General features: G+C 37.3%; 1 protein-coding gene across 1 annotated transcript in view; it reads left to right on the plus strand.

The window, feature by feature from the left end:
- The window catches only part of SPMIP7 (sperm microtubule inner protein 7), a 54,526-nt gene that overhangs the window by 18,465 nt on the left and 17,534 nt on the right, over positions 1-18,527 (plus strand). Inside the window, exons 4-6 of the mRNA XM_061199027.1 lie at positions 4,197-4,273; positions 6,630-6,768; positions 7,620-7,687. Of these exons, the coding sequence (XP_061055010.1) occupies positions 4,197-4,273; positions 6,630-6,768; positions 7,620-7,687 (284 nt within the window). The remainder of the gene's footprint in view (positions 1-4,196; positions 4,274-6,629; positions 6,769-7,619; positions 7,688-18,527) is intronic.

Genomic DNA, 18,527 nt, shown 5'->3' on the forward strand with positions numbered 1-18,527 from the left:
CTCAATTAAAAAGTAATTTTTATGCAAAGGAGAAGAAAAATATTACCCACAGTCAGGAGAAAAAGTAAGTCAGTAATGCCAGACACAGAAGTGACTAGACATGAAGAAACAAGCAGACAGGGATATGGTCAAGCAACTATTACAAATGTGTTCCCTACATTCAGGATGTAGAGGAGACCACAACCATGATGATGTGGAAAATGGGCCATACAAACAAGACTCAAAAGGACTTCTAGAGAAAAACACCATGTCTAAAATGAAAGTTAAATGGGTAGCTTCAAGAGCAGATTAGACACTGCAGAATAAAAGGTCAGTGAAATTAAAGACATAGCAGTAGAAACTTGAACATGAAATACAGAGAGAAAATTAACAAATAAAGCATCAGTCAGCTGTGGGACAGTGTGGAGCAGTCTAACATACATGTAATTGGAATTCCAGGGAAACAAGGAAGGTGGGAGAAAAATATTTGGGGAAATAATGGCCCAAATTGTTCCTAACTGAAGAAAATTATAAATCTTCAGACCCCAAAAATTCAGCCAATGCCAAGCTGAGTAAAGATAAATAAAACCATGCACATCAATCACATTGTGGAAAAACAGTGATAAAGAGAAAATCCTAAAATAGTTAGAGAAAAAAAAATTATGTACAGAGGAACACATGTAAGAATGACAGTAGGTTTCTTGTCAGAATCTGTGCAAGCCAGAATAAAATGAAGACACATTTTAAATTTTAAAAAAATCAACTAAGAATACTTTAACCAGAAATAACACGTTTCAAAAATAAAGTCAAAACACACAAGGACATTTTCAGAAAAACCAAGCTGAGAAAATTCATTGCTAGCAGACATAAAGGAAGTTCTTTAGATAGAAAGAACTAAAGTATATGGAAATTTGAGTTTCCACAATGAAGTGGATTTGAGATCAACAGAAATGGTAAATATGTGGGTAAAAATAAAATACTATGTTTTGTTTTTAAGTTAGTTAAAGTATACTGGCTGTTAAAGAAACAACCATTACAAGTAGTTAGAGGTTATAGCATATGTAGGAGTAAACTGTATAACAGTAACCCAGGGAATGTCAGGATGAAAATGGGGATATGTTGTAATTTTTACACCATTTGTGAAATGGTGTAATATACTGTAAACCCTAGAATTAAAGACGTGTATTGTAAATCTTAGAGTGACCATGATAAAAGAAAGAAAGAGAGAGAGAGAGAGAGAAAGGAAGGAAGGAAGGAAAGAGAGAAAGAAAGAAAGTTAATAGGCAGAGATAAAATTAAATTGTAAAGAGGAAAAAAGTTACCTTAACTAATCCAAAACAAAGTAATGCAAAAGGAAAAGGAGCAGGTGAAACAAATAGTAAATAAAGCTAGATTTAAACCAAATTATGTCAATTGTTATAGTGACTCTAACTATATATAATTAAATTTAAAGTCAGCAATTTTTGTGTTGGATAAAAAAAATTAATACCCAACTATATTCTGGCTACAAGAAAAACGTGTTAAATAGAAATAGATAAAAGTTTAAGATGGGAAAATATATACTACACAAAAAAGAGTTAAAGAAAACAGAAATATCTGTAATAATATCAAATGAAGTAGATTTCAGAACAAGAAATTTTACCAGATAGATATTCCATGATGATAAAGAAGGTCAATTTATAAAATGACCTAATAACGCAACTCAGATACATGAAGCAAAAACTGATGGAACTGAAAAGCAGATCCACAATCACTATCAGAGATTTAAACACTCCATTCTTAGTAACTGATAGAAAAGGTAGACAGAAAAAAAAGTGAAGATAGAGAAGATATAAAAAGAAGATATAAAAAAACATTATTGACTGCCTTGACCTACTTGGTATAGTCCACACAACAACAGCAGAATAGGAATTCTTTTCAATTAACACAGAGAGTTCACCAAGGTAAATTGTATTCTGGGACATAAAACAAATCAATAAATCAAAATAATTGAAATTATACACAAAATACGCTCTGATTGCAAATGAATTAAGGTAGAAATCTGTAATAAAAGGTATCAGGTAAAGACTGAAGATGCACACACATGTTTAGGGTCTAGCAATATAGCACGTGGTTACTACATCATGATAAAGTTAAGTCTACCCCAGCAATGTAAGATTTGCTTAACTTTAGGAAATCGGTGAACATAACTAACTGTATCAGAGTAGAAAAGTCATATACTCATCTAAACATAGGCAAAAAAAGAAAAAAGTTTGATGAAGAGAACTGAAAATTATCCTCAAATTAACAATAGATATCTATGAAAAAGTAAATCAAACAATATTTGAACTCTACACATTGGAGTTCCTAGCCAACCAAATCAAAGAAACATAAAAATGTATGTCCACACAATGACTTGAACATAAATATTCAAAGCAGCTTTATTCATAATTGCCAAAATGTGGAAACAAATGTTCATGTGCATGTGAAAGTATGAACAAATTGTAGCATAGTCATAGAATGGAATAGTATTCAGCAATAAAAATCTACTGATACATGCAACAACATGAATGAATCTCAAAATCATTATACTGAATGAAAGTAGCCAGAAACAAAATATTACATACCAACTGATTCTATTTAAATAAAGCTCTAAAAATGCAAACCAATATAGAGTGACAAAAAGCAGATCATTTGTTGCCCTGGCCTGGGAACAGGGAGAGATATGGATGCAAAGGGGCATGAGAAATACTTCTGCAAAATATAAATGCTCTGAATCTTTTTTGTTGTGTTTTCATGGGTATACACAGCTATAATATCCCATCAAATTGTATGCATTTATCGTATTTAGTTCATTGCAGTATATTATACCTCAATACAGTTTATTTTTTTAATAAAGGATATGATAAACAACTTTATGCCAGTCAATCTGACAACTTAGCTAAGATGAGCAAATTCCTTGAAAACACAACAAAACTGACATAATAAGAAAGTCTGAGTAGCCCTATATCTATTAAATAGTTTAATTGATTATCAAAACACTTTCTACAGAAAAAACTCCAGGGCTAGATAGTTCTACTGATGAGTAAGATCAGATATTTAAGGAAGAAATAATATCATTTTACCCAAATAATATATTTGAGGACAAAAGAAGCCTGTCACCAAAATATGAAAAAGATATTACAACAAAAATTAGTCTGATATGAACAGACAAAAAAATCCTTAGCAAAATTTTACTAAATTGAATTTGGTAATATATAAAAAGGATGATACATCACAACTAAGTGGGGATTATTCCAGGATTGCAAGATTTTTTTAGCATTCAAAAATCAGTGACTGTAATTTACTATATATGTTCTCAAACCACCACAGAGTTAAATTAAAAATAAATAACTATAAGCTGTCTAGGAAAGAATCAAATATTTTTAAATTAAACACCACAATTCTAAATAATCCATGGGTCAAAGAAGAAATCACAGGAGAAATTAGAAAATGTTTTAAACTGAATGATAAATTTGAAAATGAAACATATCAAATTTTATACAAAGGAGTTAAAATTGTGCTAAGAAGAAAAAATTAGTCTTTTGTGTCTATATTAGAAAACTAGAAAGGTCTAAAATTAATTACATACATTTCAATCTTAAAAAAATTAAGCCAAAAATCAGAAATGAGTAGAATAACATATATTTGTAAATTTTAATTTAATTAGTAGGAGTATACACACACACACACACACACACACACAGTGTAAATTTCCAAGACAATAGAGGAAAGTAGGAAAGCATTAAATCCGGTGGATCCAAGACGTGCTTTGAAAGAAGAAAAATGCAGAAAGAGAGGAAAAGACAGCGTGGTGGGGGGTTCCCTGGTGGCGCAGTGGTTGAGAATCCGCCTGCCAATGCAGGGGACACGGGTTCGAGCCCCTGGTCTGGGAAGATCCCACATGCCGCGGAGCGGCTAGGCCCGTGAGCCACAACTACTGAGCCTGTGCGTCTGGAGCCTGTGCTCCGCAACGGGAGAGGCTGCGACAGTGAGAGGCCCGCGCACCGCGATGAAGAGGGCCCCCGCTCGCCGCAACTGGAGAAAGCCCTTGCACAGAAACGAAGACCCAACACAGCCAAAATAAATAAATAAATAAATAAATTTATTAAAAAAAAAAAAAAAGCATGGTGAATAGTAAACATTAGCAATTTTCATTTACATCTAATCTTTTTAAACTTATTATTCACCCCTTCTAGGATGATGGAGAACCACTTTTACAACCAAACAAGAAATATAATGCAAAAGACTCATTTTACAAGTCCTCTACACAAAAGTAAGCATTTTTCCCCAATAGAATTTGATTTAAAAATGTATTTCTTTTTTCTTTAATAACACATCTCCTTTGTGTCCACAATATCCTGGATCCTGTGAGGAATTCAAAGACTATCAGACACAATTCTTTACTTACTTACATTGATTGCTAAAATAAACAGTTAAAGGAAGAAAACCTATATTTAATAGAAAAATAAAACCGAAACATAAAGGAAAGGCTCAGAGAGAGAGGACGAGATAAGGGTACAGCATCATAGAAAATGAGAGCAGAGAAGTTTGAAGGAGAACTTTTTTACCCAGTCGAAAATCATATAGAGTATCTGTTATGTGTCCATGCCCTAGGCTGTGAGATTCACCAGTGAATAGAAGACTCCTCCAATGAGCACTCACTCTAAAGGGAGACGGACAATAAGCCACAAACGTAATAAGTAAATAGATCATATCTTAGAAGGTGATGAGTCAATGGAAAAATAGGAGAGAAAAAATACAACAGGATAAGAACATCAAGAGTGCCCTGTGTGGAGTAAAAGGCTTCCGTAATAACTAGGAGGTCTGGGTAGGCCTCCTTGAGCGATGAGATTTGAGCAGGAACTTGGAAGTGAGTGATGTGCAGATATCTGGATTGACTACTTCCCAGTCAAAGGGAACGTAGAGCAAAAGCCCTGTGTCAGAAGTGTGATTGAGGTGTTAAGGAAGAGCAAAGGCCAGGGGTCTGCAGTGCAGTAAGAGAGGGGTAGCAAAAGAAGAGGTCAGGGAGTGCCCAGGAACCAGATCTTGCTGGGCACTTGAAGAGATTGTAAACAGTAGGGTGTTAGCAGTGAAGTGGCCAGATCAGACTTGTGTATCAAAGTAGTCATGGTGGCTTCTGGGTTCAAAGTGGATTGGGTGAGGGGAGAAGCTGGGAGACCAGGCAGAAGGTTGCTGCTGTCATCTAGGTCAGAGATAATGGCGTTTTGGAGGAGCGTGGTAGGAAGTTGTAACAGCTGCTGGCCTCTGGATACATTTTGAGAGCAGAGTCAACACAGTTTCCAGACTGGAGATTGTGAGTCTGAAAGAAAGAGGCATGGAGAATGATTCCAAGGTTTAGGGCTCTGCAGCTGGATGGACTGAAGCCATCACTTATCAAGATGAAGGCAGGTAGAGCAGGTTTGGAGGGAAAGATCAGAGGTCAGTTTTAGATGTGCTGAATATAAAGATGCTCATTAGACATCCAAGTGGATGTGTCAAGTAGTCAACGGGGTCTGTGGGTCTGCAGTCTGGGGGAGAGGTCTGTGCTGGCGGAACAAGTCTGGGTGTCATGGCTTAGGGGCAGGGACGTCAAGCCCCAGCACTGCATGAGCCAGAGGAGAAGAACAGAGCTTGAGTCCTGGCATCTGTAGATCAAGAAAGAGGAGAAAAAGGGGCGGGGGGCAGCAAAAGGGACTGAGAGGAGGGAACCAATGGGGGGGGTGGGGGGAGGAAATGCAGAGACCTAGTGCTCGGGTGGCAAACTAAGAAAGTGCTTTAGGGAGCAGGGGGGTGAACATCATGTGACTGTTACTGACTCCTCAGTGGCAGGTAATCAAGATCAGAGGTCTAACTTCGACCATCAGTGGCTGAGTGACCTTAAGCAAACAAATTCAGTTTTCTAAGCCATAGCTTATTTATTTGTAAATTAATGTTCTTCTTGCCCTGCTGCAAAGCTCAAATGAATTTTTTTTTGGTAAAGTGTAAGATGTATATAAGTGTATGTATTAGTTTTCTATTTCTGTGTAACAGATTACCACAATATGGCAGCTTTACATCATGCCCATTTAGTATCTCACGTTTGCATAAGACAGAAGTGCTAGCAAGTCCCCGGTGAGTTCAATGCTCAGGGTTTCTCAGGCTGGAATCAAGATGTCAGCAGTGGCTGAGTCCCCATGTCCCAGGATCATTCGGATTGTTGGCAGAATTCAGCTCAGCGCAGCTCTAGGACTCACAGGATTTGTTTAAGGATAACTGAAGTGTGTCTGCTGCTGTTTTCTTGCTTCTTTTTAGGGGTCACCTGTTTAGGTCAGAACCACTTAGGATAATCTGCCTTTTTTTTTTTTTTTGATTAACTCAAATTCAACTGATTATGGACCTTAATTACCTGTGCACAATCCCTTTTTGCTGTATAAAATTGCCATATAAACTATCATAGGCGTGATACCCTACCATATACATTTGCTCTGCCCACACTTGAGGGGAGGTGACTATGTACAGTATGTACACCAGGGGCAGGAATCTTGGGGGGCAGTTTAGAATTCTTCCTACCACAGAATATGATATTGTTAAGAACTATGCCAACTGAATATGTATTTTTCACAAAATGTCATTATTTAATAATTTCATAGGGCTTATGAAATGGTTCCTTGGGACAAGATGCTACCACCAAAACTTGATCCAGAAGAAACAACAGTGGAAAAAGCTGCTGACCCTATTTCACAGTGTTTTACACTGAAAAGATATGAAGGATTGCCAGCAGTAACTCAGGTCAGTGATCACCTCTCATAATGAAGTTTTTTAATACCTAAAAGTACACAAAACTAAAAAGAAAATCAATTATATTGAAATACAGTTCTAAACATGGACTCCTAAGAGGTTTGTGAACTACAGGTTAAGAAGCCCACAGTATCTTGAAAAACTTCAGCTTTTACAGAGAAAAATGATAATTAGAGAGGAAAAGTATAGTTTTAATATAAAATCTCAGCACAGGATTTGTGCACAGAAATGAAAACCAATTAAAGGACCAAAAATGTGTCTGGATTCCTATAACTATTTTTAAGGATCTCTCAACTCATTTAAAATATTTTTATACCTTGTGAAAATTGGTCTTTTATTACATATTGTTTAGTGTTGAATTATACTTGTATCCAAAGTCCTTCCTGGCAAGATGATGGTCTAAGATGACGGCTCTAGGTGGGGGACACTAGCCTGGGGCTGTGGAGCATGGGCTAAGGGGGAGCCAAGAAAGCACAGTCTTGGGATGAAAATCCAAACCAGACCTTTCACAAGGGCTTCAGTCCAAAGGAGGTGGCTAAAGAGGCAGATTCCAGCTATGAGAAAACAAACTGACACTGAGGGTCTGCGAGCAGAGCAGAGACCAGGAGTGGCTCAGGAGCAACCCCCTGAGTGAATAAGGATGCTCGGGGAGTGCTTTCCATTGGGTGACTGGGGCTCTTGCCTGTGATACGAGAGGACTGATAAGAGGACTGAAGCTTGTATACTAGAAATTACAGTAACTTAGAACACATATACTAGAGATTACAGTAATTGGAACTTAAATACTAGAAATTACAGTAACTTGGTTAAATACTTGTCATTCATTTTGATGGTGATTTTAGACGGTTGGTGGACTATGGGACAGATTTCAAACAAGATCTTTCTTGGCACCAGTCAAACCAGTCAATTTGTAAGTTTTATCTCCTAATGTTCTCATCAGTAGACCTTTTGCTGTCACATATTTATCATAAGAATCAGAGGCTCTAGCCCATGGGTGAGGGACATGTCATCCAGAGAGCATCCCAGAGGCCCTCAGACTTTGTCCTTGTGGCTGGAAAGAGAACACAAATCCCAGTTCAGTCACTCAGAGTTGCCAGCTTTCTCTTGTTTTCTCTTAACCCTTCTTAAAATTTAGACTATCAAATATACCACAACCATTTAAAAATAAGGAGTGTTTTATATGTCATTTGATATGAAGAATTATAATGTTGTAAAATGCATGGACTTCAAGGGATTATGAATTATTTTCTATCAACTTTTGTATCATATAGTTATTTTGAGTTCTATTAATGCTAGAAACAATGATTTATTACTAATCTTTCCACATAGGTAATTTTGTGCATTTAGTCTAAAAAACTTGGTGTTTCTGTCTTTGAAAATGTCACTATTTTGTCTCTTTTTTCTTCTTTTAACCCACAATACAGCCATCATCTCTGTTTTTATTTTTTAAATTTATCTTTGAATAATTCCTATATAAAAATGTAAAATAAAAATATGATATAATCTGCGTGTCTACTTCCCAACTATAAAAACAAACCGTTACTAACACCACAGAAACCCCCACGTACTTCTCTCTAAGCACATGTGCCTTCCTAAGGGATCACCATTATTCCGGCTGTGAAGTTTCACATTTTCATGCACTCTTAAAACGTATGTGTTATTCTTAACCAAGATGTGGAATTGTGCTCCATGTTTACAAGTGGTAAACAAGTGTTCCATGTTTATAAGTGGTATCAAACGTATATTCACACAACTTAACATTTTTGTTCAGTATTGTGTTTGTGAGACTCATGCTGGCATCTCTAGGTGTTCACTTTCTCTGACGCATAGTCTTCCATTGAATCATTATACCACAATTTATTCATCCATTCTCATAACTTAATTTTTTGTCTGATTTCTGTTGGAGTTGGAAACAGTGTCCCCATATCTTTATAAAGTATAAAGCCATTTCTGGGTTTTATATATACATCCTTACATCTACAATTGCTACATCAAGAGGTGTAAACTTCTTTATGTTCTAAATATTGCTACATTATTCTCCAAATGAGTTTTACCAATGGACCAACCATCAGCAATGATTGAATTCCCACTGCTGCACTTTGTGGCCAGCATTTGGAATTTTCAAATTAGAAAAATTCTAATTTTAGAAGCATGAAATTGTACTTCATTATAATTTTAACATTTACCTGGTTACTAATAACCATCTTTTTGTAAGTTGTAACTTACTGCATGTTCACATGTATAACTTACTTGTTCATATATTTTGTCTTTTACTGATTGATTATAGAAATTTTTAAGTCTATTATTCTGGATTAAAATCCTTTATTGGTAATATGCATGTCTCCTTCTAGGCTGTGACTTTTCTATTTTATAGTGCCCTTTGCTGAACTGAAGTTCAGAATTTTAATATAATGGAATTCATCAATATTTACCTCCATATCTTGTGATATTTGTGGAATTTTTAATAGATCTTTCCCTATCCAGAAGTAAAAAGGATATTATCCTTTATTTACTTTTTTTCCTAAAAATAATTAAAGTTTTGCTTTTCATATTTCTCTCTTTACAACATTTGAAGTCAATTCTCACTTATGATCTGAGCCAGGGACCCATTTCTCAGCATGACTCGGCAGTTGTCCTGTCCCGGTTCAGTGAGTAGACTGCTGAGTAGACTAGTGAGTGACTTGTAGCCTGCAGCCCATTCGCGGAGAGTCACAACCAGCATTTTGTGAAAATTAAATAGAATAGAAAACATAAGAATGAATCACATGAAACTTTAAACAGATATGTGTATTTTGCAACAAATACTGTGGCCAGTTATGAAGAATAGTGCGAGACAGACAGATAATGCATAAAAAGAATGCATGCGTCCACAGTGAGATAACACCATCTTTTGTTCCCTGGAGTTTCATATGATGTTCTGGTTTGATGATGGTCAATTTGATCGTCACCTCAATGGGAGGGTTTTTAATCTTGTACATTTAATTTTATATTTACCTAATCCATCATTAATTGCAAAGCAAAGTATGGGAGATTTTAGGCCTTAGTCAGCAAAATTAATAAGTTATTAATAAATTTAAGTTACGGAAAAATAATATCAAAGGTGACGTTTTTCAAATCTTTAACAATTGTATGTATCACTTCAATAAAACCAGCATAAATTGCCCTTTAAAGAAGGATTTTTTGGAGGACCCTTAAGATGGCAGAGGAGTAAGACTTCCTCCCCACAAATACATCAAAAATATATCTACATGTGGAACAACTCCTACAGAACACCTACTGAACACTGGCAGAAGACCTCAGACTTCCCAAAAGGCAAGAAACTCCTCACGTACCTTTTTTCTTTTGCCCTACCCACGTACCTGGGTAGAGCAAAAGAAAAAAGAAAAAACAGAGACAAAAGAATAGGGACGGGACCTGCACCAGTGGGAGGGAGCTGTGAAGGAGGAAAGGTTTCTACACACTAGGAAGCCCCTTCACTGGTGGAGACAGAGGGTGGGCAGTGGGGGGAAGCTTCAGAACCATGGAGGAGAGTGCAGCAACAGGGGTGCAGAGGGCAAAGCAGAGAGATTCCTGCACAGAGGATCAGTGCCAACCAGCATTCACCAGCCCGAGATGCTTGTCTGCTCACCCGCTGGGATGGGTGGGGGCTGGGAGCTGAGGCTCAGGCTTCTGAGGTCAGATCCCAGGGAGAGGACTGGGGTTGGCTGTGTGAACACAGCCTGAAGGGGGCTAGTGCGCCACAGCTAGCCAGGAGGGAGTCTGGGGAAAAGTCTGGAACTGCCTAAGAGTCAAGAGACCATTTTTTCAGGGTGCATGAGGAGAGGGGATTCAGAGCACTGCCTAAATGAGCTCCAGAGACAGGCACAAGCCACGGCTATCAGTGCAGACACCAGAGACAGGCATGAAACGCTAAGGCTGCTGCTGCAGCCACCAAGAAGCCTGTGTGCAAGCACAGGTCACTATCCACATCTCCCCTCCCGGGAGCCTGTGCAGCCCACCACTGCCAGGGTCCAGTAATCCAGGGACAACTTCCCCGGGAGAACACATGGCATGCCTCAGGCTGTTGCAATGTCACACTGGCCTCTGCCACTGCAGGCTCACCCTGCATTATGTACCCATCCCTCCCCCTGGCCTGACTGAGCCAGAGCCCCCTAATCAGCCACTCCTTTAACCCCCTCCTGTCTGGGCAAAGAAAATATGCCAGAGGGCAACCTACATGCAGAGGAGGGGCCAAATCCAAAGCTGAACCCCAGGAGCTGTGCTAACAAAGAAGAGAAAGAGAAATCTCTCCCAGCAGCCTCAGGAGCAGTGGATTAAATCCCCACAATCAACTTGAGGTACCCTGCATCTGTGGAATACCTGAATAGACAATGAATCATCCCAAAATTGAGGTGGTAGACTTTGGGAGCAACTGTAGACTTGGGGGTTGCTGTCTGCAACTCTTTTGTTTCTGACTTTTATGTTTATCTCAGTATAGTTCTTAGCGCTTGTTATCATTGGTGGATTTGTTTATTGGTTTGGTTGCTTTCTTTGTTTTTTTAATTACTTCTTAAATTTTTATTATTTTTTAAATAATTTTTTAATATTTTATTTTAATTACTTTATTTTATTTTATTATTTTTTCTTTCTCTCTTTTTTTTCTCCCATTTCTTCTGAGCCGTGTGGCTGACAGGGTCTTGGTGATCTGGCTGGCTATGAGGCATGAGCCTCTGAGGTGGGAGAGCCGAGTTCAGGACATTGGACCACCAGAGACCTCCCAGCCCCATGTAATATCAATCAGTGAGAGCTCTCACAGAGATCTCCATCTCAATGCTAAGAACCAGCTCCACTCAATCACCAGCAAGCTCCAGTACTGAACACCCAATGCCAAACAAGTAGCAAGATAGGAACACAACCACACCCATTAGCAGAGAGACTGCCTAAAATCATAATAAATTCACAGACACCCCAAAACACATGACCAGACACAGTTCTGCCCACCAGAAAGACAAGATCCAGCCTCATCCACCAGAAAACAGGCACCAGTCCCCTCCACCAGGAAGCCTACACAACCCATTGAACCAACCTCACCCACTGGGGGTGGACACCAAAAACAACGGGAACTACGAACCTGCAGCCTGCAAAAAGGAGACCCCAAACACAGTAAGTTAAGCAAAACGAGAAGACAGAGAGACACAGCAGATGAAGGAGCAAGGTAAAAACCCACCAGACCAAACAAATGAAGAGGAAATAGGCAGTCTACCTGAAAAAGAATTCAGAGTAATGATAGTAAAGATGTTCCAAAATCCTGGAAATAGAGTGGAGAAGATACAAGAAACGTTTAACAAGGACCTAGAAGAAGCAAAGAGCAAACAAATAATGATGAAAAACACACTAAATGAAATTAAAAATTCTCTAGAAGGAATCAATAGCAGAATAACTGAGGCAGAAGAACCGATAAGTGATCTGGAAGATAAAATAGCGGAAATAACTACCTCAGAGCAGAATGAAGAAAAAAGGATGAAAATAATTGAGGACAGTCTCAGATACATCTGGGACAACATTAAACACAACAACATTCCAATTATAGGGTCCCAGAACAACAAGAAAAAAAGAAAGACACTGAGAAAATATTTGAAGAAATTATAGTTGAAAGCTTCCCTAATATGGGAAAGGAAATAGTCTATCAAGTCCAGTAAGCACAGAGAGTCCCATACAGGATAAATCCAAAGAGAAACATGCCAAAACACATATTAATCAAACTATCAAAAATTAAATACAAAGAAAAAATATTAGAAGGAGCAAGGGAAAAACAGCAAATAACATACAAGGGAATCACCCTAAGATTAACAGCTGATCTTTCAGCAGAAACTCTGCAAGCCAGAAGGGAGTGGCAGGACATATTTAAAGTGATGAAAGGGGAAAACCTACAACCAAGATTACTCTAACCAGCAAGGATCTCATTCAGATTTGACAGAGAAATTAAAACCTTTACAGACAAGCAAAAGTAAAGAGAATTCAGCATCACCAAACCAGATTTCTAACAAATACTAAGGGAACTTCTCTAGGCAGGAAACACAAGAGAAGGAAAACACCTACAAAAACAAACCCAAAACAATTTAAAAAATGGTAAAAGGAACATACATATCGATAATTACGTCAAGTGTAAATGGATTAAATGCTCCAACCAAAAGACACAGACTGGCTGAAAGGATACAAAAACAAGACCCATATATATGCTGTCTACAAGAGACCCACTTCAGACCTAGGGACACATACAGACTGAAAGTGAGGGGATGGAAAAAGATATTCCATGCAAATGGAAATCAAAAGAAATCTGGAGTAGCAATACTCATATCAGAAAAAAATAGACTTTAAAATAAAGACTATTACAAGAGACAAAGAAGGACACTACATAATGATCAAGCAATCAATCCAAGAAGAAGATATAACAATTGTAAATATTTATGCATCCAACATAGGAGCACCTCAATACATAAGCCAAATGCTAACAGCTATAAAAGGGGAAATCGACAGTAACACAATCATAGTAGGGGAATTTAACACCCTACTTTCACCAGTGGACAGATCGTCCAAAATGAAAATAAATAAGGAAACACAAGCTTTAAATGACACATTAAACGAGATGGACTTAATTGATATTTATAGGACATTCCATCCAAAATCAACAGAATACACTTTCTTCTCAAATGCTCATGGAACATTCTGAAGGATAGATCATATCTTGGGTCACAAATCAAGCCTTGGTAAATTTAAGAAAATGAAAATTTATCAAGTATCTTTTCTGACCACAACACTATGAGACTAGATATCAATTACAGGAAAAAAAACTGTAAAAAATACAAACACGTGGGGAGCTAAACAATACGCTACTAAATAATCAAGAGATCACTGAGGAAATCAAAGAGGAAATTAAAAAAATACCTAGAAACAACTGACAATGAGAACACAGCAACCCCAAACCTATGGGATTCAGCAAAAGCAGCTCTAAGAGGGAAGTTTATAGCAATACAATCCTACCTCAAGAAACAAGAAACATCTCAAATAAACAACCTAACCTTACACCTAAAGCAATTAGAGAAAGAAAAACAAAACAAAAAAACCCCCAAAGTTAGCAGTAGGAAAGAAATCATAAAGATCAGATCAGAAAGATATGAAAAACAAATGAAGGAAACAATAGTAAAGATCAATAAAACTAAAAAGTGGTTCTTTGAGAAGATAAACAAAATTGATAAACCATTAGCCAGACTCATCAAGAAAAAAAGGGAGAAGACTCAAATCAACAGAATTAGAAATGAAAAAGGAGAATTAACAAGTGACACTGCAGAAGTACAGGGATCATGAGAGATTACTACAAGCAACTCTATGCCAATAAAATGGACAACCTGGAAGGAATGAACAAATTCTTAGAAAAACACAACCTTCCAAGACTGAACCAGGAAGGAATAGAAAATATGAACCGACCAATCACAAGCACTGTAATTGAGACTGTGATTAAAAATCTTCCAACAAACAAAAGCCCAGGACCAGATGGCTTCACAGGCGAATTCTATCAAACATTTAGAGAAGAGCTAACACCAATCCCTCTCAAACTCTTCCCAAATATAGCAGAGGGAGGAACACTCCCAAGCTCATTCTACAAGGCCACCATCACCCTGATACCAAAACTAGAAAAAGATGACACAAAAAAAGAAAACCACAGGCCAGTAATACTGATGAACATAAATGCAAAAGTCCTCAACAAAATACTGGCAAACAGAATCTAACAGCACATTAAAAGAATCATACACCATGATCAAGTGGGGTTTATCCCAGTAATGCAAGGATTCTTCAATATACGCAAATCAATCAATGTGATACACCATATTAACAAATTGAAGGAGAAAAACCATATGATCATCTCAACAGATGCAGAAACAGCTTTTGACAAAATTCAACACCCATTAATGATAAAAACCCTACAGAAAGTAGGCATAGAGGGAACTTTCCTCAACATAATAAAGGCCATATATGACAAACCCACAGCCAACAGCGTTCTCAGTGGTGAACAACTGAAACCATTTCCACTAAGATCAGGAACAAGACAAGGTTGCCCATTCTCACTGCTATTATTCAACATAGTTTTGGAAGTTTTAGCCACAGCAATCAGAGAAGAAAAAGAAATAAAAGGAATCCAAGTTAGAAAAGAAGAAGAAAGCTGTCACTCTTTGCAGATGACATGTTACTATACATAGACAATCCTAAAGATGCTACCAGAAAACTACAAGAGCTAATCAATGAATTTGGTAAAGTAGTAGGATACAAAATTAATGCACAGAAATCTCTTGCATTCCTATACACTAATGATGAAATATCTGAAAGAGAAATTAAGGAAACACCCTTATTTACCATTGCAACAAAAAGAATAAAATACCTAGGAATAAACCTACCTAAGGAGAAAAAAGACCTCTATGCAGAAAACTACAAGACACTAATGAAAGAAACTAAAGATGATACAAACAGATGGAAAGATATAGCATGTTCTTGGATTGGAAGAATCAACATTGTGAAAATGACTCTACTACCCAAAACAATCTACAGATTCAGTGCAATCCCTATCAAACTACCAATGGCATTTTTCACAGAACTAGAACAAAAAAGCTCACAATTTGTATGGAAACACAAAAGACCCCTAATAGCCAAAGCAATCTTGAGAAAGAAAAACAGAGCTGGAGGAATCAGGGTCCCTGACTTCAGACTATACTACAAAGCTACAGTAATCAAGACAGTATGATACTGGCACAAAAACAGAAATATAGATCAATGGAAGAAGATAGAAAGCCCAGAGATAAATCCATGCACATATGATCACCTAATCTTTGATAAAGGAGGCAAGAATATACAATGGAGAAAAGACAGCCTCTTCCATAAGTGGTGCTGGCAATACTGGACAGCTACATGTAAAAGAATGAAATCAGAACACTCCCTAACACCATACACAAAACTAAACTCAAAATTGATTAAAGACCTTAATGTAAGGCCAGACACTATAAAACTCTCAGAAGAAAACATAGGCAGAACACTCTATGACATAAATCACAGAAAGATCATTTTTGACTCACCTCCTAGAGTACGGGAAATTAAAACAAACAAATGGGACCTAATGAAACTTAAAAGCTTTTGCACAGCAAGAGAAACCATAAACAAGACGAAATGACAACCCTCAGGATTGGAGAAAATATTTGCAAACAAAGCAACTGACAAAGGATTAGTCTCCAAAATATACAAGCAGCTCATGCAGCTCAATAACAAAAAAACAAACAACCCAATCCAAAAATGGGCAGAAGACGTGAATAGACATTTCTCCAAAGAAGATATACAGATTGCCAACAAACACATGAAAGGATGCTCAACATCACTAATCATTAGAGAAATGCAAATCAAAACTTCAATGAGGTATCATCTCACATTGGTCAGAATGGCCATCATCAAAAAATCTGCAAACAATAAATGCTGGAGAGGGTGTGGAGAAAAGGGAACCCTCTTGCACTGTTGGTGGGAATGTAAATTGATACAGCCACTATGGAGAACAGTATGGAGGTTCCTTAAAAAACTAAAAATACAACTACCATACTACCCAGCAATCCCACTACTGGGCATATACCCTGAGAAAACCATAATTCAAAAAGAGACCTGTACCACAATGTTCATTGCAGCACTATTTACAATAGCCAGGACATGGAAGCAACCTAAGTGTCCATCGACAGATGAATGGATAAAGATGTGGCATCATATATACAATGGAATATTACTCAGCCATAAAAAGAAACAAAATTGAGTTATTTGTTGTGAGGTGGATGGACCTAGAATCTGTCATACAGAGTGAAGTAAGTCAGAAACAGAAAAACAAATACCGTATGCTAACACATATATATGGAATCTTAAAAGAAAAAAAAATGGTTCTGAGGAACCTAGGGGCAGCAGACGTAGAGAATGGACTTGAGGATACGGGGAGGGGGAAGGGTAAGCTGGGACGAAGTGAGACAGTGGCATTGACATATATACACTACCAAATGTAAAATAGATAGCTAGTGGGAAGCAGCTGCATAGCACAGGGAGATCAGCTCGGTGCTTTGTGACCTTCTAGAGGGGTGGCATAGGGAGGGTGTGAGGGAGACGCAAGAGGGAGGGGATATGGGGATATATGTATACGTATAGCTGATTCACTTTTTTATACAGCAGAAAGTAACACAACATTGTAAAGCAATTATACTCCAATAAAGATGTTAAAAAAAAGGATTTTTTAAATTATTAGAATAAAAAAGTATAGTGAAGTGGAAATATGCAAAGTCATAATCAAGTTTAAATGCTGAATCTGGAATTGCAAGTAATGACAGTATTGAGAAAAATATTGAGTCGTGTCAGCAAACTGATTTTATTGAGCCATATTCTAAAAACAGTATGTAAAGTTTTGATAAAGATTATTTAAAAGATGGTTTAACCAAAGGTATAAAACACCCCAATAAAAATAATAGATTCCAATGTATAAATTGAATGGTAATAATTTAAACCAAAGATTAAAACATTCAAAATATAAGTTCCTTATAAACACAGCAAGCTGAAATAGTTGATGATCCCATTCAAATATCTTTTAAAAGAATAAAGATGTAAATTGCTGGTGCTAACTCTTAATATTACGTGAGTGCTAATAAAAAAACTTTATTAGCGAGAATTCCCTGGCAGTCCAGTGGTTAGGACTCGACCTAACCACTGCCATGGTGGTTAGGATAGGCCCTTTCACTGCCATGGGCCCAGGTTCGATCCCTGGTCGAGGAACTAAGATTCCACAAGCCACGTGTCACAGCCAAAAAAAGAAAAAGAAAAGGAAAACTTTATTAGCATCTTTCTATTTACATGTCATGTGGTAAAATAGCAAATAGCTCACCCAGTTTCTATGCATCCATTGCATTTATTGTTTTAATGATGAATCATCCACTGAACTAAAAGGTATAAGTCCTAGTCAGTTCTGCCACATCTCAGAACTCCTGAGGGATCCACTCACCCTGGAGCCTTCCTCTAGTAAATGCTGCTCCCATTAGCAAGAAAAACCTATATGTGAATGCTCATAACAGCTCTATTCATAATCTTCAAAACCTAGAAACAACCAAGATTGCTTTCAACAGGTGAATGGAAAAACATGTATTGGATAAAGATACTAGAGTAGAGCTACACAATGGAATAGAACAAATGCAACACACAACAATACGGATGAATCTTAAAAGCATTTTGGTCAATGAAAGCAGCCAGATCCAAAAGATCTCATATTGCATGATTCCATTTATATGACATTGTAGAAAAGGCAAAACTACAAGGGTGGGAGTAGATCAGTGGCTACCAGGATTTGGGGGAGGGGGACAGAGTTGAAGACAAAGAGCCTGTAAACAAACATTAGGGCGATGGAACAGCTCTATATGGTTCTGTGGTGCTGGCCACATGACTGTATTTGTCAAACCCATAGAACTGTACCATGGACAGCAAACTGTACCGAATGCAAAGTAAAAAAATAGAGAAAGAGAGAGAAATATATACCAGGATGGTGGGAAAATCCAGGATAGAATTCAAAAGGTAACAAGTGAATCTGTATTACAAACAAATGACATAACTACATTTAAGTGGATGGGAGAAAACAGGAGTGATCCTAAATTTGGACCTTCATAAATTTGGAAACAGTATTTAGACACAAAACTGTAAGGCTAATGACAAAAATAACT

This window comes from Eubalaena glacialis, chromosome 8, assembly GCF_028564815.1.
Source record: "Eubalaena glacialis isolate mEubGla1 chromosome 8, mEubGla1.1.hap2.+ XY, whole genome shotgun sequence".
In the NCBI taxonomy this organism is placed as follows: domain Eukaryota; kingdom Metazoa; phylum Chordata; class Mammalia; order Artiodactyla; family Balaenidae; genus Eubalaena; species Eubalaena glacialis.